Source organism: Aspergillus fijiensis (assembly GCF_003184825.1).
Source record: "Aspergillus fijiensis CBS 313.89 unplaced genomic scaffold BO72scaffold_23, whole genome shotgun sequence".
NCBI lineage: Eukaryota > Fungi > Ascomycota > Eurotiomycetes > Eurotiales > Aspergillaceae > Aspergillus > Aspergillus fijiensis.
Window position 1 is genome coordinate 98,385 of NW_024468999.1, and position 20,448 is coordinate 118,832.

Genomic DNA, 20,448 nt, shown 5'->3' on the forward strand with positions numbered 1-20,448 from the left:
CTGCACCAGCACACCCGCTATTATGAATCTACTACACTATAAGACCTAACACCTTCCCACATTCCTCATACAATCTCCTGAGATAAAACACATTCTTCTGACCCTTGCTCCAAACCCTACACACCCACACCCAGGTTCCATCTCTACTAACCAACCAAAGTAACCAGCACAATGGCCGCCCCGCAAGCACCAGACCCCCCCACCCCCTCCACCCCCCAAACAACCCTCACCGCATTCTGGAACACTTTCATCGCCAAAACCCCAGGCAAAGTCACCACCATTTTTCCCCAGAGCCTCTATGCGGATCTCCTCCCGTCGCAGCGGGAAAGCCCGGGCCAATCGTCCGCGCGCAATGCAGCGGAGAGCTACGAGGCGGCCGCCCGCCAGTGCCGGGCGGAGGTCCAGCGCATCGTGCGGGAGTGCCACCGCGTGAATGAGAAGTTCACGGACCCGGAATTCGACCTTGAGAATGATCGCGAGTTGGAGCTGTGGAACTGTCTGCGCGGGTTGGTGCGGGGGGAGAAATTTGGCGGGGAGGGGAGGGGTGTGGATATGGGTGTTGCACGAGGGAGGAATGGTGCTGCTGCACGAGGTAGGGGCAGAGTGGGGAGACAGGGGGTAAGGGGGTTGGGTACGAAGGCGGATGACGACTGGCGGTCCAGCAGCAGCTCCTCCTCTTCCTCCGATGACAACACGGACGAGGAAGAGGGCATGCCCGGCTCCGTCCACCGCGTCGACTGGATCTTCGAGGACCCCCGGTTCACGATCGACGGGTACTCCAACACGGACATCAAGCAGGGCGCCAACGGCGACTGCTGGTGGCTGGCGGCGGTAGCAACGATCTGCAACCGGCCGGACCTGATGGAGCGGATCTGCCTGGCGCGCGACGAGGAGTGCGGCGTCTACGGCTTCGTCTTCTACCGCGACGGCGAGTGGGTGTCGACCGTGGTGGACGATAACCTGTACCTGGCGCACGAGGACTTTGACTTTTACGGCGATCGCTACGACAGCACCGGCCGGCTGGCCCGGCAGTACCGCAAGCGGCACCAGACGGGCTCCGAGGCGCTGTATTTTGCCAAGTGCTCCGACGCCAATGAGACCTGGCTGCCCTTGCTGGAGAAGGCGTATGCCAAGGTGCATGGCGACTACGAGGCGCTCTCCGGCGGTTGGTCCGGCGAGGCGGTCGAGGATATGACGGGCGGCGTGACGACGACGATCGCGACGAACAAGGTGCTCAATAAGAATACCCTGTGGAGGGAGTTGGTGAATGCGGAGCGGGATTTTGTGTTTGCTGCGTCGGCGCTGGGGTCGGGCAGAGACTGGACGCGCGGGGGGCTGGCGCTGGGGCATGCGTACTCCATTCTCCGGGCGACGGAGGAGGAGGACGAGGATGGGAAGAAGGTGCGGCTGGTGCTCGTCAGGAACCCCTGGGGCGAGAGGAATACCGGCGGGGTCGGGGAGTGGAATGGCCCCTGGAGCGATGGCTCGCGCGAGTGGACCCCCTACTGGCTCCAGAAACTGCAGCACCGATTCGGAGACGACGGCATGTTTTGGATGGCATATGAGGATCTGCTCTCGACGTTCGTGTTTCTGCACCGGACGCGCATCTTCGACGAGACGTGGACAGTGGTCCAGCGGTGGACGAGCGTCAGCGTCCCTTGGATTGAAGGGTATCTTCGAACCAAGTTCGTGGTCGAGATCAGGGCAGCTGGCCCCGTGGTTTTCGTTCTCTCTGAAGTATGCTGAATCTGCGTTTTCTCGCATCGACATCATAATGGCTATGTAAGCAGAGGTTAACTTGTTCGCAGGTTGATAAACGCTATATGAGAGGCCTTGAAGGGCAGTACGACTTTGCGCTGCACTTCCTCCTTCAGGAGGAGAATGCGAAACCCGGAGAGCACCTGTTGCTTGTCCGGCCGGTTCAGTGCCGGGGCAATCGCTCGATCAGTGCGGAGGTTAAGCTTGAGCCTGGCAGATACGAGATCCTTATCAAGCTTCTCGCAACCAGAGACTCTGACCAGAAGAACGTGGAAGATGTGGTGAAGGAGTGGGTGGAGAAAAATCCCCAGAAGCTGAAACAAGTTGCCATGAATTACGACCTGGCGAATGCTAAAGTTCAATCTGGAAAGCAGATTGAAGCTCAGAGCATTGAGGCCACAAACGCGACCGGTGATCCTGGAAAGGAAGAAGCTAGCAAGAGTGAGGCTGGCCAGGGTGACGCCGTTCAGGATGAGATCGGCACAGATGGAGCTGGCAAAGATAAGTCTGAACTTACTGAATCTGCAAACGATGAGCCTGCGAACGATCAGTCTGTCAAGAAGGCAGACGATGAAAAAGCAGAAAACAGTCTGCACGACTCCAGCAAAGAGGAGAATTGCAAGAGAGAAGGTCACGCTGCAGAGCCTTCACCTGCAGTGCTCCCAGCACCCGGTTCATCAAGAAGGGTTCATGAGGGGAAGGGCAAAGACGTTGAAAAGCATCACGAAGACAATGTGCAAGAAGATACAAAGCACCTTGACAAGCAGGATGAAGACAATAGGGATAATGAGAAGAAGCATGATGGCAAACGGGATGAAGACAACCAGCAAGATGACAAGAAACACCATGACAACAAGGATGTTGACAAAAAAGACGACAAACAAGACGATGACAAGAAAGACCAAGATAAGGAAGAAGCAACTCCGCATGAGCAGGCAGTTGATACAGATGGAAGTTCACCATCGCCCTGGAATGCAATCTGCGTGCTTGGCTTGCGGGTCTATGCCCGTGATCCTCAAGTTAGCATCGAGCTTGTGAGGTAGCAGTTTCGCAAGTTCTAGATAGGACTAAATCATATACTTCGCGCTTTCGCTTGATTTGTTCCCGCTGGTGGAGAGACCACAATCACCTCATTTGCATAACACTGGCTTTGTGGGGGTCATCCAGGTCTGAGAATATATGACATTCACGTGTAGGTCTCATTCACAGCGGTCCCCTTGGAAGATAGAGCGGGTCGATCAAGCCGTACAAACACAGCTTGAGCACGCTTAATCCTCCGCAGTAGTTGCTAACTGCGGCGACATGCCTTCTTTCAATACTTTCGAGCTTTTCGCTTCCTTTGTGAATGGATGACGGGATTTTTCTGTGCAGCGACTATTATTCTTTCTTGTTAACAGTGCCTCTTGTCAATGTCCCGGAGATACTCTCAATCTAGCCGCCGCAGAAACAGATAAATAATGCTCACCTTCTACATATAAGAGCAGTTCTTTGTCACCACCACTATCTTTCCCACGACACTCGTCCCCAGTATCGTTAAGCAGCAACAGATAGACTCCCCCTCACACGATGTCCGACATGAAACGAGAACCATCTTCTCCAGGCCTAAAGCCAGCCCAGAGTCAGGTAAGGGAGATCGACGTGGACAGGACCGGCAACATCAGCGGGCTCCGATACATCACCTGTCGCAGTGAGGACCCCGAGCCACGGGCGGGCATTATCGGCGGCATTCTCCAACTGGAGGGCAAATGGTTTGGATTGACGGTGCTCAGCCCCTTCCTGGAAGACCATTTCTGTGGCGTCGGTACGCAGCCCTTCTGGCACACCACCCCCTACGACGCGGAGATCAAGTCGACCGAGATCTACGACGCCCGCGCGCCCCACGCCCTCTGGGGGCGCATCCCTCCGGATCCCGAGACCCTGCAGCCCCAGAAGCGATACTTCTCCCGGATCGGAAACTGGGCCCTCGTGGAGCTGGTGAACCAGGAGCTCGCAGAGACCTGCGTGCCCGGTCCGGACGCGAGTTGGGTGCTGCTCCCCACCATCATGGACAAGGATAAGCCCGTGCCGCGCTGGCAGCTGATGATCCCGGACCGGGAGCTTCCCCCCAGCGATGAGCCGTTGGACATTGTGAAGCCCTGTGCGCAGTGTCAGGGCACGGCGGATCTGTGCTACCACTATGCTTTCAAGTCGGACGGCTTCCTCTCGGAGTGGGGAGCGTGGGTCATCGAGGAGCCGCATCTCAGCGTCGTCGGCATCGTTCACTTTTCGGATCGTTTCACAATCCAAGCCATCCCGGCCTGGTGGACATTCAACGAGCTCAAGCAGCGCTTTCCGGCCCTCAAACCACCCTTGATTTGTTGTGCATTCCCGAACGACAATGATTTCCTAGGCAGTGGGTACGACACCGACAACGATCCAGTCACAAAAGACACGGACGACATTCCAGCCAAAAAACAACCCCCATCGGTTTGACCAATCTAGGAATCCGTTTCTGACCTCATATCGTCTTTGCAGTCAATTAAAGCAGTTTCCCTATCATTCTATGCCCTCTAGTCTTCTTCAATACAACCTGTCAATCGATTGGAAGAGGCCTTCTTGACCCAATCCCCGTTGGATGAGTGATTGGGGCCACAGAGAGCGGTGAATAATCTCAACTTATCTTTGACCATACCACCTAAAGACTTGCGACAGCTCAATTGGCCATCGACTGAAGTCATCGTTCCATACATACTCTGATACAGCAAAGACTCTCGCGACAGAAACACATTGAACCGAGAGAATAGTTTCTCGGGCCACGACATGAACCCCGAACAAACAGATGGCAAAGAGCCCTTATGGTGATGCATTCTCCTCACCGACAGTTCCTCTGGCGACATGACTCTGTTGCCCACGAAGCTCGCGCAGACATCCTACGACACAGTAAACAGCTGCGAGTTCACCGCAACCGGCTGACCGGACTGAACCGCCCCCTCCGATAGAACCGAAACGTTGATGTTCCTGTTGAAGACCAGACAATGCGTGCTGCCGCCGAAATGGAACATCCCAATCTGATCCCCCTTGCTCACCTCGTCGCCGGCCCGCACCGTCGGCTCGCAGGAGCCGCGCTCGCGCATGCCGGCGAAGACGCACGCGACGGGGCCCAGCTTGGCGTTGTCAATCACGATGACGCACCGGGTGGCCTCGTGCAGCGCTGCGCCGACCTCGTTCTCGATCTCGGCCGTGACGGGGCTGGCGTCGAAGGCGGCGTTCATCCCGGAGTTGAAGAACGTGCCCGCGATGACCTGCATGGTGCTGATGGTGCCGGAGACGGGCGCGTGCCAGCGGTGGTAGTTGGTCGGGTTCAGGGCGCCCTGGTAGAGCCGGCCGCCGCCGAACTTCCCCGCGAGCTCCTGGTCGCCGAACATCGTGCTGAGCGAGTACTTGTGATCCTTGATGTTGAAGGTGTCGGAGAGCTGCACGTCCGGCTGGAAGACGACCTGCACCGACTCGCAGGCGGCCGTGATGATATTGTCGTCGTCGGGCGCCGCGACGGGCCGCGCGCCCGCCCGGAACTCGCGCGTGAAGAACTGGTCCCAGGACTGGAAGCCGTAGTGCAGGGCTTCCTGCTCGCCCTGATAGTCCCGGAAGAAGGCCTCCCGCTCCTCGTCGGACAGGGCGGCGCGGCTGAACCACCCGCCGTCGTCGTCGGTGAGGACGCTGGCGGACTCCGGGGACTTCAGGTAGACCGTCCACTCCTTGAGCAGAGATTGGAGGACCTTGTCCACTCGCGCGTCCCGGAAGAATTCCTGCCCGGCGGCGGTCTTGAGGTAGGGTTCCAGCAGGTTGGTCAGGATTCCCATGCTACCTCCGAGGGAGTTCTTGGCCGCAGAGGCGTCGTAGGCAGGAGCAGTCCGCGTGATCTTGTCCAGGTTCACCAGGAACCCGGCCAGGTTCTGCGTCACGCTCAGGGGATCGGAGCCAGCCTGGATGAACATGGCGGTGGCATTCTTGAGCAGGGCCGGATCATTTTGGATTAGGGCTCGGAAGTCTTTGACGGTCCCGGAGGTCAACTGCCCCAGATCGGGCAGGGTCACTTTGGGAAGGGTGGCTGTAGACTTCAAGAAATCCATTTTGTTAGAGAAAGTAGTCTTGGGGGTGCTCTGTGCAGGGCAATCTCTGAAGATGATGTACGACCTCAGCTCAGGAAGCCCCTTGGGCTTAAGTAGTATGCGACCGAGAGGAGGTGCTGCAGCTGCAGATGCCTCTGCTGTCACCATGACTCGCACCTACGCTGTGATCTAGGGAATGCTGCAGCCATTGGAAGACCGATCGACAGCTGAAAACTCAAAGGGCTGACCGGTCCGACCCTAGTCTGATGTCTATTGGGTCGTAGATATTGGATGCCCTGTGCGTACTAAGTCTCTGGTTGGGGGCAGGTTAATCTATAGACCCCTGTCACACAGTGGATCTTGGTCGGAGCTGCGACCGGTTTCAGTCCATCATTGCTTTTTTGGTCTTTCAGCCCACGAACCCCGCACTTGCAATCCTGCAGCATGAAACCAGGTATGGTCATTATAGTTGGTGGAACGGTGGATTTGCGGGTTGCTTTATGTCACCGTGCATCGGAGTGGGCTGATCTAGATCTGCAGCTAAATGCCGCGGTCACACGGCTTGCGACCCATCCTGCATGATCTACAAGTTGAGACGCCCGGGTGGGCTTAGACTTCCCTACCAGCGAACAACTCCAGCGTCTATAATCAGCTGCTTCCATGGAATGCTGCGTGGAAAACCTGCCAGTCGAGCTTTCTGGGTCCAGAAAGTGGAAGGGGGCCACTTCACCAACTGGCTGCCTGCTCTGCGCCCGCCACCTTGGATTGTGAACAAGTCGTACAGCAGTATATGCAACTCTCGACTCTTCCTGGTAACAGCTTCAACATGGTTGATGTCTCTAGACAGATCTATCACACTGCATGGGTGTATATTGAGAGTGAGTAAGCACTGCTACACGTGACGTCCAGGCTGCTAAGCATGGAGAGTGATGTCAATGGTGGTTGGGCGATCGCAGGAAGCTGTAGAACATCCACCGGACCCAGATGCATGTATTAACAATATTGGCTCTGTTTGCCCTCCTCCTAAGCTTTCTTCTGAACTTGTCGACAATGGTAACTTTACATTTGAAGAATGTCATAGGTTGTTTTATATTTGAGGTTCTAGCCTCGTTTCGTAGTCAAAGAGCCTTTGCCGTCTAAGACTTCAACCCGTGAGCTGAGAGCAATCAAAGGATATATCTTCAGCGTGTATCCAGCTCGGACCTCAAAACGACTCCCTCCGGCATCAAGGCCACGCACTAAACTAGATGAGTGTTCGCACAGCAAGAGTGCAAATGCCAGATCAGATAATCGACTAGAACGAGACTAGAATGAGATAAGGCTGTTCATAAGTTGTGAAATAGAACCGGCTCGATGACCGCGTGGATTCTGAATACGGAGATAAGATAGACAAACACCCCGCCAAGCCGGAGGGGCTCACCGCCCCATCCGAGCAGAGATCCATTTTCCCAAAACGGTAATGGTAATGAATGCATTTCAATTTTGTGCACGCTAAGTAAAAGACAATGAGAAGATGACTCCAGCTGACTACTGGTACAAGCACTGAACGGTCTTGGCGTTGCTGAACCAGTATCCCGGCCACTTCTCGCCGCTGCCCATCTGCCAGGTCGTCAAGTCGGCAATGCCGGGGCTCACGAAACCGCCCGAGTTGAAGTTGCCCGTCGTCATGTAGCAGTTGCCCGGCTCGACGAACATGGAGCAGACCAGGCCTGAACAACATTAGTTTATATCCTCGCTGGCTGGGGCACGCTCGTCACTCACCCTCATCCGGACCGATCGAGCCCAGGGTATCCCAGAAGCTGATGTCCATGCACTCGCCATTGTCGAAGCCGAACAGAGTGCAGGGGCCCGTCCAGTTGCTGTGTGAGAGGTATCAGTGTTATGTTCGACGTGGATGGGGTGCAGTCAACGTACGGTCCAGGGCACATGTAAACGTTTCTTTTGGCAGCGGCGACGGCGGCGAGGACGGCCATGGTGGCGAGGGACAGGAGCTGCATGGTGAGGGAGGTAGGTATGATCTTGACTGAGAAGAGATCGAGAATGCGATGTGAAGGACGAGCAGAGACGAGCAACCCCAGTGCGCTTTATAGATTTTTCTGTCCGGTCAAGTTGTCAGACGGCACCCAGACGAGAGAAATTGAGTCTCGTATGATTGATTGTGACCGAAACATATCCAATCGCTCACGATATGGCGCATCATTAGACGACTCGACATACGAGCTTGAAGCATAGAATGGAGAATGATAATGAGACTAAAGCCCCGGATACGAACAATAGCGGCGGGACTGTCATTTCGGGGTCCAGCTCAGTTGCTGTTTAGGGTCTAGCGGGAGTTTTAGTACCGGCTATTTGTCCCCGCCGCATTGCCCGTCTCTCTCGCTTCCATGCCTCATTCGTGGATTTCCGAGGGGGTGAAGACGAGGTTGAAAAAGGGTCTCATCTATCGGATCTCCCCACTTGTCGACTTCTTCAGGCGCGTGACTTGATATTATGCCGGGGCAGCTTGGGAAGTTCTTACAGTGCAATGTCCTGAGAAGAAATAACGCCCATGTTCTGTTCTATTCTATTTCCTAGCTTCTTTCCCCTAAGGTCCTTTCCCCCCCCCCAAAATAATGGTGAGTTAAATATCCATGTTGTGTGTCTGAATCGAGGTGTGCCAGGGCTAGAAAATTCTTGATCTCCGTGCTGTTGTAAGTCTTACTGATTGAATCAATCAGAAACCTAACAGTGAAGTAGGTTGTCCAAACTGATATGAGAAAGCTGGGATGAAGGCAAATCGCATAAGCGATACCGTCAGCACTAGTGAACGGCGGACTTGGCAGCCTAAATTCTCCACGCTAGAAATTATCATCATGCTATGCTTGCCAAGGAAAAAAGCGATCCACCTGGCCCAGCTTCTTGCAGATTGGATGAGAAGCAACACGAGTCGAGAGCTACAGGGCACAGTAAGAGGTCTCTTGTTCTAGAGAGCGCACTTGTGCGGTGTGCAGGCCTGTTGGCATTAGCTGTCTTCACAGATCATCCGCGGGACCGATCATGGACAGGGCAATACGCTACTAAACAAAGGCGGCTTTGTGTATTTCACCTAGTTTCGAACTATAGCAGCGTTTGCTGGCCAGATGAAACAGAATGTTTGAAGATTGAACCACACAAAACCTCTATATTGTCGAGCAACCATGATGTCAAAAAGTGACCATACCAACTGAACATCGAAAATTCGAGCTCTTAGAAAAGGTGGCGTAAGGTGTAAGTAAGTACCTCAGTAAGAAACCATGGTCTATATTTCCGAGTTCTCGCTACACGGTATGCTGAACAGGATGGATGTCATTGTGATTCTGTCTTCTGTTTAACTTGGTTAGTTGCTCGTTTGCTGCGCCAGGACATCTCCATTGGACATAACCTCCCACGTTATGCTGCAACCTTTTTCCTTCGCACCCGCAGCTTCGCCTTTGGATTTGTGACATATTCTACGAACCAGGGGGTCGCGTCTTTTTCCGTATCCACCCGTTCAAATTCATAGTTCTGGAGCACGTGGTTGAGCAGAAGCTTAATTTTGCTTGAGGCGAAAAACCTTCCGGGGCAGGCGTGACTCCCGATGCCGAACCCGAGACTTTCCATCGTGGTCGTGACGAACTGCGACGAGTGCTCCTTCCCGGGCTCCTCACGCAGCTTCAGGTATCGGTCGGGCTGCCATTCTTCGGGGTTCGGGTAGTATTCCGGGTCCCACATGCGCGACATGTTGGTGGCGACGATGGCGCCTTTCGGAATGAGTGTGCCATCGGGCAGCACCACGTCGTCACTGACATGGCGGTGGGATAGAACTAACTTCTGTTAATCCCCGGCTCTTAGGCTGCTCGGAAGGGGAGAGAGGGAAGACTTACGGACACCCAGGGGCTTAATGCGCTGTGTCTCCTTCATGACGCTGTCGGCGAGCTTCATCCGATAGAGCGACGTCTTCTCCCACGCACCATCTGTACGGACTGATTGTGCTTCCTGGAGCAGCGGTTCAATCCACTCCGGATGCCGACAGAGCTGGAGGAGGATATTGGAAAAGAGATCCGATGTTGTGTGCACCGATGCCATGCTAAGGGACAGTTGAATGTGCGCTCCGTGGTATTCCTTGCCCTTGCCCGTGGCGACTTCGTGCATCCATGTGATAGCATCGTTAGGCATCTCGGCGAGACCCTTCTGGGCTAGGGCAATCTCTTCGATCCGCTTGGCGATGACGGGTTCGATGATTTCTTCGGCGCGCTTGACCTGTCGGCGGATTTTGGCGCAGTCCGACAAGAACCATTGGACATAGGGACGAGACCATGCGGGAAAGCGGCGGATCGATCGCACGGCTTTGAAGACATTATCCGTGTATGCTTGGGTATTATCCAGCCATTCTTTGTTCTTGCAGAGTTCGGGTCCCAGGAAGATGCGCGTTGACACCTGTGTGACGATGTCGCGGAGACTGGCCAACAAGTCGACCTCGTGCCATTCTAGTCCCCTTATTAGTAAGGCATCCTATGTATTGCGCCATTTGGTGGCTTACCAGTGCTTGTTCCCCACCTCTCATCGAAAGCCTCTTGGGTCTCTTCTGCGAGGTTCTGAGTGAACTTGCCTGCAGGAGAACGTCAGTGTCGTACGCCCACCGGTGGTCTCACAATAGCAATATACCAAGGTTTGAGGTCAATTTTGAGCGAATCATCTGAATGAACACATTGGGCGCGCCGGCTTCCATGACTGGCAGCAAGCCTTCAAAACCGGGCAGGGAGCCGGCCATGGTTTGCCTTACCACCTCACTGGCAGTGAAGCGAGGATCCGTTTTGACATGCTCACCCATTTCCGGAGGAAGAACAATTCTCCTTCCAAAGGAGCCGATAAGCTGGAATGGACCATTGTACTGGCGCTGTTGGTCAATAATCTGGTTTGGGAATCCTTGAACGAGCTGCGAGCCTACCTTCTCATATCCCTCTTGAAGAATTGCTTGGGCATTGTGGGCGCATCGTTTCACGGCATTGGCATCGGACCATTCGCCTTTTTTCTTGTTTATCACGGGAAACTGAGAGGTTTTCCATCGGAGTCTCAGCGACGGGAGAGCGACACTCAGGAAGTAGGACAGGAGCACAGCAGGCAAAGCTGTTAGGAAGATTAGTCCGATATTCTCTCGGAACATGATGGCTGCTGTTTTACACAACACCAGGGGTTAGAATCGGTCTTGGGCTGCCTGGTTCCAAAATTTAGCCACATGGATTATCTTATATAACGGGTGATTCGTGCTCATTCAACCGAGCCGGACACCTGGGAGATTGTTCGTAATCCGAAGGTGGAACGATCCGGGCATTAATTACCATCGGCTTTTCCTCTTTGGTTATATCTTACACGGGTGGTGGGCTTTCATAAAATATTCATAGATACTATCTGGTCCACTCACAAACTGGAATGCCATTCACTCTTCGGCTTGGAATTTCGGTGTTTAGCGTTCGGTGTTTCAGACCTGTACCGAATCCGATGCCCACCGTTGACTAACACACGCTAAAACATTGGATACCACCATACTCAGAAAGGTGAAGGTGATTTATTCCTGTGCTTAACTAACACTGTGAATTTATTCGAGCCCGCCGAAGCTGGCTGCGAGACCTTGCTGACTTGAGACCAGACTCTTCTGGCTTCGAGGCCCTTTTCAAGGGCATGCTCCGGAGGTGATGGCAAAGGGCTTTAGAAACATTTTCTCTTGGGCTTGCAGACAGCGGAGGTTCATTATGTGTAGTCTCATCTCAAGGTATATGAGTATATGGATGTGAAGGACAGAGAGGCCCTACATATCGCTGAAAAAGTTGATTTCACATGACAACCTGGTAGGCTGGTACAGATTACCATTAGACGAGATGCGCTAGATACACAGAAAGACGAGATGCAGTGCCCTGCAGACCCTCACTAACATTCTTGCGTAGTCGCATAGACCGACCCAACCAGTCAGTGCGGGCGTTTATCAACTTGTCTCATTAAATGCAATAGATGGTACATGCTAGCCTCCACAATACCCGCTCCCCGTCCAGGTGAGTGGCTTCTCTGGGTATCGTTTCCATTTCTTTGCCCTTTCGGCCTTTTCGCTCTATTTTCCAGTGGTGAAAATGAACAAGATCTATACTGATAGCTATAGTAGACAATGGATTGCCTCATAACGCCGTTAATTTATCATCTCTATCCAAGTTCTCCCAGACTATATCCTTGACCCCCATGTTGAATTGAGCAATACCGTGTGATGCCTCCGATCCCTGCGCTAACATGGTTTCAAAAACCTCGCAGGCCATTTGGTCTATGGCGGCATCATGGCTACTCACGGCCTCCCCAACCAACAATTTACATAGTGCAGCAGCTTGAGGAGCCGCAAGCTTCAGGTCATTCAAGAACCCCTCCACCACCTTCTCCAGATCGTCAAGATCAACCGCAAGAGCATGTATGATTCCTGCATCGTACAGCATCTGCGATTTCACTCTCCGGCCAGTAAGCATCGCCATTCTCGCGAGACTGCTTCCCCACTCCCGTACCAGGAATTTCGATATCGTTGCGGGACACAAGCCAAGCTTGACTTCGCTCAAGCAAAAGAATGCAGTGGACACGGCTATGCGTACATCGCAGACGGTAGCCAGGCCAACGCCTCCACCAAAGGCCGGGCCGTTTATCACTGCCATCGTGGTTTTGGGACAAGTATCGATAGTAGAAAAGAGTTCTTGGAGCGCATTGCACCGCTCCGCAACTGAGACAAAGAGGTCTTCCTTCAGGTGCATGCCCGTGCAAAAGTAGCGGCCACGACCCGTAATAATGATTCGGTGCACAGAATCGTCCTTTGAGAGACGCTTGAACAACGAGGTTATTTCCTTGATCATGGTGAATGTTAAAGAGTTGCCATGACGAGGTCGATCCAGGCACAGTCGCACTGTGCCGCCGTTACGGGACACCTGGTATCCCTCATGGCTCTGCACTATTGCCCAGACCTTCGTGACCTGCTCATCGTTGCCAGTGCTTGCCCAAAGCTTCGTGGTGAGCTCGTCATTGCCAGTGCTGAAAAAGTTCCAAAAAGGCCTAGATGGTATCGTTGCAATGAGGTTCTCTTCGAGCAGAAGAATTGCGTGTAGACTTACAGTTTGAAATATTGCATCATTGCGAGGCTTGCAGATGCATCAGGGATACTAATGCAACGTGCACTCAACGACCGTCACATTTATACGAAAGATCAGTGTTGATATTCCAGTATGCAGAGCAGTTGTTTCAAAATATGATTTTGCTGAAGTTTGGGTAGCTGCATCGGTGATCCGCAGTGGCGGCGTCGGCGATTCGCACTAGCTGCGCCGGCGTTTGGCACTTGCTGCCTCGGCGATAGCCCTCGCTTTGCTGAATCATTCTGCTTTGAGCTATTGACAGCGAATTGGGTTGTATCTTATAACATAGCTACATAGCTTAGACAAAGCGAATATGAGGAGTTTCCTTCTGCAAGGCTACCACATCTTGCTGAGCTAGATTGTCACTCGTCAGCTTTCGCATCCTATGTTCCTCAATGGCAGAATTCTTCGGATCCAGCACCCCTTTCGCGGAACCATTGTGGTACTCCCGTCCGGGAAATCCGCATTATACTGATTCGCATAGGCGGTTGCGGGATGAAATCCGCCAATATGTTGACACTGAAATCGAGCCGTTTTGTTCCGAGTGGGAGGCCAGCCGTGCAGTTCCGAAAACAGTGAGGCTCCGGCTTGGTGCATGTGCCGATATGTTACCTTGCTGATATTATCCCAGGTTCTCAAACGCCACTCAGACCTAGGCTATACGGCCATTCTGTTGAATCCGGCCGCAATTGAGAAATATGTTGGAGACAACATCAAACTCCCAGGCAGGGTTTCGGCGACTGAGTGGGATAGCTTCCATGACCTGATAGCCATCGACGAAATGGCCCGTTGCGGCTCGCTTGGGGTCTTATGGGCTCTTGGGTGTGGAAATGCGATTGGCTGTCCTCCGGTGATCAATTTCGGGACCGAGGAGCAGAAGTCTAGGTGGCTGCCTCCTGTCATTCGGGGAGAGATCAGGTTTTGTCTGGGCATTACGGAGCCGCACGGTGAGTTGTCAAAAACTCCCAATCTCTTTTTTCAATCTCTCCCCATAAACTCATCGAATAACATGAGATATGTGCCATAGCCGGATCGGACGTTGCTAGCATCTCTACCACAGCGCAAAAACAAGACAATGTGTTCATCGTCAATGGGATAAAACAGTGGGTTACGAACGGCCTGTTTGCAGACTATTGTACAGCAGTCGTCCGGACTGGTGGCGCTGGAAAAGCCGGAATCTCATTACTGGTCATTCCATTGAATTCAAAAGGGGTTTCGCGGACTGAGATACACACCTCGGGTGTGGCTTCAAGCGGTATGCCTTGCGTCCTAGAGTCAATGTAACACGCTGCTAATGGATATGCCCAGGATGCGCTGCACTCAAATTTGATAACGTAGAGGTTCCCGCCGAGAATCTCATCGGCAACTGGAATGAAGGGTTCAAGTTGATCATGTCCAGTAAGTGTGCCACTGGCCTCTGGCACATCAAGTGCGTCTGATCCGAGTAGGGCTAACCTGTTCAGGCCTCAACCATGAACGTCTCTGGATAGCGGGCAACTGCCTGCGCCTTGCTCGCATCTGTCTGGAAGATTCTTATCAACACGCACTCACACGCCACACTTTCGGAAAGCCGCTCATCGATCGTCAAGCCATCCGGCTCAAGTTTGCCAATGTTGGCATGCAAATCATGAGCGCATACGCCCTGGTCGAGTCACTGGTACAGGTCAGAGAGAGCGCGTTTAAGAGAGCAACGAACATTGACGAGCTGGGCTCGAATATCGGCGGCCTGTGCGCCCTGGCCAAAGTTAGTGCTGCTAGGGCAACAGAGTTGGCTGTGCGGGAAAGTCAGCAGATCCTCGGGGCACTTGGATATACACGAGCCGGTCCGGGAGCGCGAGTAGAGAGAATCAGTCGAGACCTTCGCGTGCTCATTATTGGCGGTGGCAGTGAGGAGATTTTGAGTGAGATGTCAGTCTTGCAAGAGAGGAAGGATTTGGAAAAACTGCGTCTTGCTTGAAGGTTTACGTGGTCGAAGTGTAGATTCTAAGTACTTTGGATGTCGCATATATCACCAAATAGACATGTGGAGTGTTAGAAGGTTTTGCGTGATGTACAGAAGAAGATACCGTATGAAGGGGGACTTTAATGTGAAAACAGGGAATCTTTCAAAGCAGAGCTTTCGGTGGAAAATCGCTCCTTAGTTGAAACAACTTAGCTAATAGTTGAATCGAGCCTCCTAATTCACAGATGGATAAGCAAGTCACTTAAAACTCCAGATTCACTCTAGCCTTTCAGATTACCGGGCTTGCATATTGCAGTCTTTTGCCCGTCAGTAAGCTTTACTTTCTCTGGTGGACGTATTCTTAATGAACGCTTGGCGTAACAACCATGTGGCACAATATGTACCACATATCATGCACATACTGAGGAAGCAGGTCTAGGTAATGGATAGAGCTTAAGTTCGATAACAGTAAGCTAATATTGTGACCCGAACAATCCTACCCGCTACTATGCCCTATTAACATACTAGTATAACTTAGTAGTTGCCCAACTTAAGGCTCAAGGTGGTAATCCGTTGTATATCGCTGAAGCTCCACATCTTGCATCAGTAACCTATGCGTCTCCTCCGTGGCAGCAATAACGACCTCAATCACTTCCCTGCCATGCGCATCGGTCTTCCCAGCCAACGGAAACACATATGGTATCGGGGACGCTGGAGGACGTAACGCAGCTGGACTGCCAAATCCGAAATCCCAATTCTGGTACTTCAGGCAAGCCCAGCTCGTGAAACCTGAATCAACCTTGCGCGGTGGGCTGGACAGCCATGATCGGGTGGAGAAATCATCTATACTGTCAACCCAAGCAAGACCATCCTCGAGGAATGTCGCGTCCACGCTATCGATGATGTTCCGCAGCGCTACCGCAGCCTCGATTGGTCCTTCCGATGCCTGAAGTCTTCCAACCGGCAGGACAGCTCCGCTCATGAAGGTGGTATTTCCGATGAAGTTCCTTGGAAACTCGGGGAAGGAACGGGTACGGAATGTGACGGGGAAGACGGTCCAGGAGTCCATTTCATGCTCTCCCTCGGCAAGAGCGGCCTTCGCGCGCGTCAGTCCAGTCCAGCAGATCGCGTGCACACAGTCAGCTGTGGAGACGGGTGTGGATGGCTTCTGGGCTGCGATCTCGGCTTTCAGGGCCGCCGTTGCTTCGCGAGAAAAGCTGATCACAGCGGACTTGATAGGTTCGGCCATGAGATTGGACCAGGGATTGGCTGGATCTGGCTTGGTGGAATTGACCATGCAGCCACGCGCAGTCATGGCTTGTTCGAGCCGCTGAACCTCAGACGCATCGGGCCTCGTGGAACTCGACAGGATGGAGCGGTCAGTGTAGAGCGGGATCTCGTCTTTCCCCTGGCAGTGTGCGGCCCAGGCTCGGAAGAGTAGGTCAACACTCGGCCCATCGACGAGATAGTGGTGAAACGCAGCCGTGAGGATCACGCCACCCTCAATGAAGCTGAGCTGAAATATACAGGCCGGTAAGCCGCCATCATGACTCTTCCCTGCTGCGATCGGATTGATCAACGCTTCGGGAAACGCTTTGCCTTTGGGAAGCTTCCAGGGCGCAAAGCGTTCGCGTTCAAGTTCTGCATATGATGGAAGATCGGTGCGAACAGCGTCCGCGCCCGTGACGACAAGAAGAACTCCATCGTCATCGCCGATCGTTTTCATGGTGCCACGCTTTGATGCGGCGTCGAAGGCTACTGTTGCAGTTAGGCATGGGACCTGAGAGGCGAGTTTCTCAAGTCCGGTTTTGAGGAGCTGGACAATGTCTCTGCGGGATTGCCCGGTGGACTCGGGGAGCGGATAATGCATCGACATTCGCGCGTGCACCTTGGGCATAACCTGATCACAGCCAGAGAGAAGGAAGTCCTTGGCACCTCTGGCATTGGCGTCGGACGGCTGGCACCAGTATGCTTCCGCTCCACTGGGGAGGTGCTCCTCCCATCGTCGGGCCATTCTTTTCACCAATGGTGCTCGTCCAGATACTTCAGGTGGAAGGAAAGATACTGAGAGCCTTGGCTGTAAATTGGGTCGATAGATTGGGGGCCCTTGTGTCGTCGCTTCTAAAGCGCATAACTTGTATCAGAAAAGGCGTCACCCTCAGAGGAATCGATAGGTAGCGTCGCAGCAAAAACCTTGTAATGCTAGTTACTATTATACTCATCGGCCGTAACAATACTCGGGGCTCTACAATTGCGGGTATCAATATCGGCATAGGATTCGGTGCCCCATTTCGAAACGCCGAAGATCGGACTCCCACCTCCAAGCCGAATATCTCGAACAATAGATCCGTCAAATCGCCAAACAGGCTATGATCAGAATAAGGATCAGTACAGATATGTTAGATACATGTACTCGTTTCGCAATGTTCAATTTCACAGTGGCCGTGATGTTGTGATCCAGATGTTGGTTTGTCTGTATACACGTATATATGCAGTCCACCCGCTTCCTGCAATGAGAATGAGAACACCTTCTTACTATTGAACCTAGCCTAGCATTGACTCCTAATGAGGGACTATGGATACGGGAAGCTACGACCTTATTCAGGCAAGCTATATGCAAGGCAATAAGCTTTTAGATTCATCTGTTGGTTCCGTGCTTATACAAGACTCACCAAATTGCGCTTCACTGAGCTGCTAAACTTGATTCATGAGAGAGCATATTGGAGTTGGGTACTACGCATATATCACCAGCCAGATCTGATCAAAGAACATTTTCTTTGGGGTGTTTTCAATAGTTCTAGTATTCATACTGTTGTAATTCAGGGGATGGTTAAGTCTATAAATTCTCGCGTGGGGCCATGAGGGTCTATGTATATTCTATTAGGGATAACCGATTTGACTGTAGCACCAAGTCGGCGATGCAGCAATAATTCGAGTGGCAAACAGCCGTCTGGAAAACAGATTGATTGGATCTATGAGCCAAGCAAGTGGATTCATTCGCCCGCGGTCTCAAACAGAGTCAATTAAGACCTGCTTCATGAAAGAAAGAATGATATACCTACATCCCTTATCTCCTTCTCTGTTTCTCTTCTTCTTTTCTGCGTGTAGGCGTAGGCAATGGGGATTTCTGTATTTCACAGCTTAACCGCCTTTCATACGTGGCTGTTCTGCCGCCCTCCGCGCGGATTGGTGCACTCCATCAAAACACCACAGACTGCATAAAATTGGGGGTGCCAATTGTCCCTAACCCCGCTCACACTTGTTTTATGTAGTCTTTATTGATTACACCCGCAGATTTTATGTCACTGCCTGGAGTATGACAGCATGTGGGATGAGTCCTATTTCTGGTCAGCGTGGAGAGATATCGGGATGTGTATCAAAAGGGCAACTCAGCCGAGTCTGTCTAGAGTGAGAGGCAATTATAGACGTATCGGCCCGGATGTGACTACATAATTTGCGCAGTGGAGATAACCAGAAAATTATCAATCAACTGAAATGCATGCAGATAGGTCAAGTGAATGGAAGTGTCAAATGCAAGGTATTTGGATAGCAGACATAGATAGCAAATATTGTATCAAATAGCATTGTCGGGATTTGTGAAGAATCTAGAAGATGGCCATCCTAGTATTCTGGCCAGTGCCAATAAGCTAGCCATGATAGTGAGGCTTCAGGGACGGTCTGAGGAGGCTGAAATGTTGTACTGCAGAGCCCTAGTACATTAGAAGAAGATGAGTGGAGTTGATCATCACATACTAATGACTATTGGTGGACTATGCCTGATGCTCGGTCATCTGGGTATATATTGGGGGACGGAGTCAATAAACCTAGGTGCTAGTAAGCTATAGCAATCTAGCCTCGACGCCTATGTGGCAAGGGAAATACCGGGAAGCTGAAGGATTTATTCGGCAGATACACACAGGCAGTCAAGAGGTGTTCGGGGCCGACAATCATGGCGCCTTGTCACTTGCACGGGGCTTTCGGCGCCAATGCCAGTCTCTGGATGCAAAGCGCCCGCGAACTAGGCCCTCTATGGCTGAGCTGGCCGGATGGAAGGTATGTTGTAGCACTTTGTGAATTGCTCTACCGTGAATCCTGCTTCTGACACTCCGAGAGAGAAAGCATAATCGAATCTGGCTGAAAAAGAGGCCGAATCAGAGGTTGGCGCGATATCCCAGCAAATGTTGGATTTCCAATGACACAGAAGCGCCAGGCCACGGGATTGTGACGATGTTATTAGTTGTGTTTGAGATGGCCGCATTGAGCCCATCATCGGCCTCTCAGTCCATCGAAAAGCTTCAGGTTTCCCCCGTGAGGCAATAGAGGGCCTAATCAATATTGCTCATGATTGATCGTCCACCTAGTGGCTGTATTGCGAGCTGAGATGACGTGACAGAAGCCAATATGTTGCCATGCGAGTTGTGTGAACCAGGGACAATCCATGGTGAGAATACCAGCTACAGGGTAGGTACTGCACTCCGTACTCCGTGCTCCGTGCGGGGTAGTCTCTACCTATAGGATCTTGAGGTAATTACCCAATAGGCAGCAAAACGAGACATGTTCCACCTCGATTGACAAATGGGAGCTGTGGCAGAGTGGCTCGGCTGGACACCACTAGGTGCTATGTAGGTACAGTCGTAGCGATGACTGCCGCTGTCTCGACATAATCTAGTGGCCATTGGCCGATAAAGAGGTGTCTCAGTGGCACACCATCGCAGCTCAGTCAAGTAACGACAGCGGGCAATTGTGGGCCAAGGACAGCCAATGAGTGGCAGGTAAAAGATTTCCGGCCAACCATGGCCTCAATATCAATAGAGGTTGTCAGCGATTTGGAATCCCCAGTTGCGCGGCCCTCCCCGGATAAAAGATTCTGCTGGCATTATAGCCTCCTACGTGGCCGGGCCGAGGTCGAGCTGCCATGAAGCCAATGATGAGAGTCGCAGTGGGGTATACTAACTACATGTAGATCTGGGAGGGGTTGCCGAAGTTCCAGTTCGCAAAAGACCGCCCCTCACTTTAGACTACGCCCAACCCTTCCAATTATAACTGAGCTGGGGATACCTCCACACGTGGGAATCTCGAGCGTTGCTCTCAGCCTCTAGGGGAGCCATGCACTTCCGGAATGGCCGTGTTGACCACCAGAACTCCCATACAACATCTTTCTTATCAAAACATCAGCATTCCATGAACAATGTATACGATCACCCAAATCAGAATAATAATGCGGGTTATTCTCTCTATGTACTTGTAGAATTACACAAGCCCTAATGTGGTACCCGTACACATGTATATACCAACTAAGCGAGACCTAAAAAAGCATCTCTGCAAGTAGGTGTACAAGTACATAAGTACAGAACGCACATCTCTGGACATGTATACAAGCATACAAACAAGCATAGCCTCACACAGCACCCCTGTAAGTAAGCACGCGAGTAAGCGAGCAAACAAGCGAAAAAAAGTAAGGCCTCCTGCAGCACGTCTACAAGTACACAACCAAACAAGGCCTTATGCAGCA

At 52.3% G+C, this 20,448-nt stretch overlaps 8 protein-coding genes across 8 annotated transcripts; 3 read left to right on the plus strand and 5 right to left on the minus strand.

Annotated features, from left to right (window-relative positions):
• Positions 1-171: 171 nt before the first annotated feature.
• Positions 172-2,801, plus strand: BO72DRAFT_527711 (cysteine proteinase; the record flags this gene model as incomplete). The annotated part of the gene is made up of 2 exons (XM_040950129.1): positions 172-1,737; positions 1,809-2,801. The coding sequence occupies 2 exons, from the start codon at positions 172-174 to the stop codon at positions 2,799-2,801; spliced, it is 2,559 nt and encodes an 852-aa protein (XP_040801234.1).
• Positions 2,802-3,324: 523 nt separating this feature from the next.
• Positions 3,325-4,230, plus strand: BO72DRAFT_458794 (uncharacterized protein; the record flags this gene model as incomplete). Its single annotated transcript, XM_040946394.1, has 1 exon — positions 3,325-4,230. The coding sequence occupies one exon, from the start codon at positions 3,325-3,327 to the stop codon at positions 4,228-4,230; it is 906 nt and encodes a 301-aa protein (XP_040801235.1).
• A 437-nt stretch (positions 4,231-4,667) lies between these two features.
• Positions 4,668-5,867, minus strand: BO72DRAFT_378070 (phosphatidylserine decarboxylase; the record flags this gene model as incomplete). The annotated part of the gene is made up of 1 exon (XM_040941292.1): positions 4,668-5,867. One exon carries the CDS (start codon positions 5,865-5,867, stop codon positions 4,668-4,670), a length of 1,200 nt encoding a protein of 399 aa, XP_040801236.1.
• Positions 5,868-7,373: 1,506 nt separating this feature from the next.
• BO72DRAFT_527714 (uncharacterized protein) lies at positions 7,374-8,200 on the minus strand (the record flags this gene model as incomplete). Its single annotated transcript, XM_040950130.1, has 3 exons — positions 7,761-8,200; positions 7,608-7,705; positions 7,374-7,555 (listed from the first exon to the last, which is right to left on the minus strand). The coding sequence occupies exons 1-3, from the start codon at positions 7,841-7,843 to the stop codon at positions 7,374-7,376; spliced, it is 363 nt and encodes a 120-aa protein (XP_040801237.1). The 5' UTR covers positions 7,844-8,200.
• A 916-nt stretch (positions 8,201-9,116) lies between these two features.
• BO72DRAFT_509468 (cytochrome P450) lies at positions 9,117-11,007 on the minus strand (the record flags this gene model as incomplete). Its single annotated transcript, XM_040949333.1, has 4 exons — positions 9,117-9,667; positions 9,728-10,330; positions 10,384-10,452; positions 10,509-11,007. 4 exons carry the CDS (start codon positions 11,005-11,007, stop codon positions 9,255-9,257), a joined length of 1,584 nt encoding a protein of 527 aa, XP_040801238.1. The 3' UTR covers positions 9,117-9,254.
• A 1,003-nt stretch (positions 11,008-12,010) lies between these two features.
• BO72DRAFT_468528 (enoyl-CoA hydratase/isomerase family protein) lies at positions 12,011-12,996 on the minus strand (the record flags this gene model as incomplete). Its single annotated transcript, XM_040946903.1, has 2 exons — positions 12,011-12,857; positions 12,977-12,996. The coding sequence occupies 2 exons, from the start codon at positions 12,994-12,996 to the stop codon at positions 12,011-12,013; spliced, it is 867 nt and encodes a 288-aa protein (XP_040801239.1).
• Positions 12,997-13,389: 393 nt separating this feature from the next.
• Positions 13,390-14,951, plus strand: BO72DRAFT_468529 (acyl-CoA dehydrogenase family protein; the record flags this gene model as incomplete). The annotated part of the gene is made up of 5 exons (XM_040946904.1): positions 13,390-13,569; positions 13,626-13,941; positions 14,022-14,249; positions 14,303-14,392; positions 14,458-14,951. The coding sequence occupies 5 exons, from the start codon at positions 13,390-13,392 to the stop codon at positions 14,949-14,951; spliced, it is 1,308 nt and encodes a 435-aa protein (XP_040801240.1).
• Positions 14,952-15,486: 535 nt separating this feature from the next.
• BO72DRAFT_477406 (putative trichothecene biosynthesis acetyltransferase) lies at positions 15,487-16,950 on the minus strand (the record flags this gene model as incomplete). The annotated part of the gene is made up of 1 exon (XM_040947442.1): positions 15,487-16,950. One exon carries the CDS (start codon positions 16,948-16,950, stop codon positions 15,487-15,489), a length of 1,464 nt encoding a protein of 487 aa, XP_040801241.1.
• Between the last annotated feature and the right edge of the window lie 3,498 nt (positions 16,951-20,448).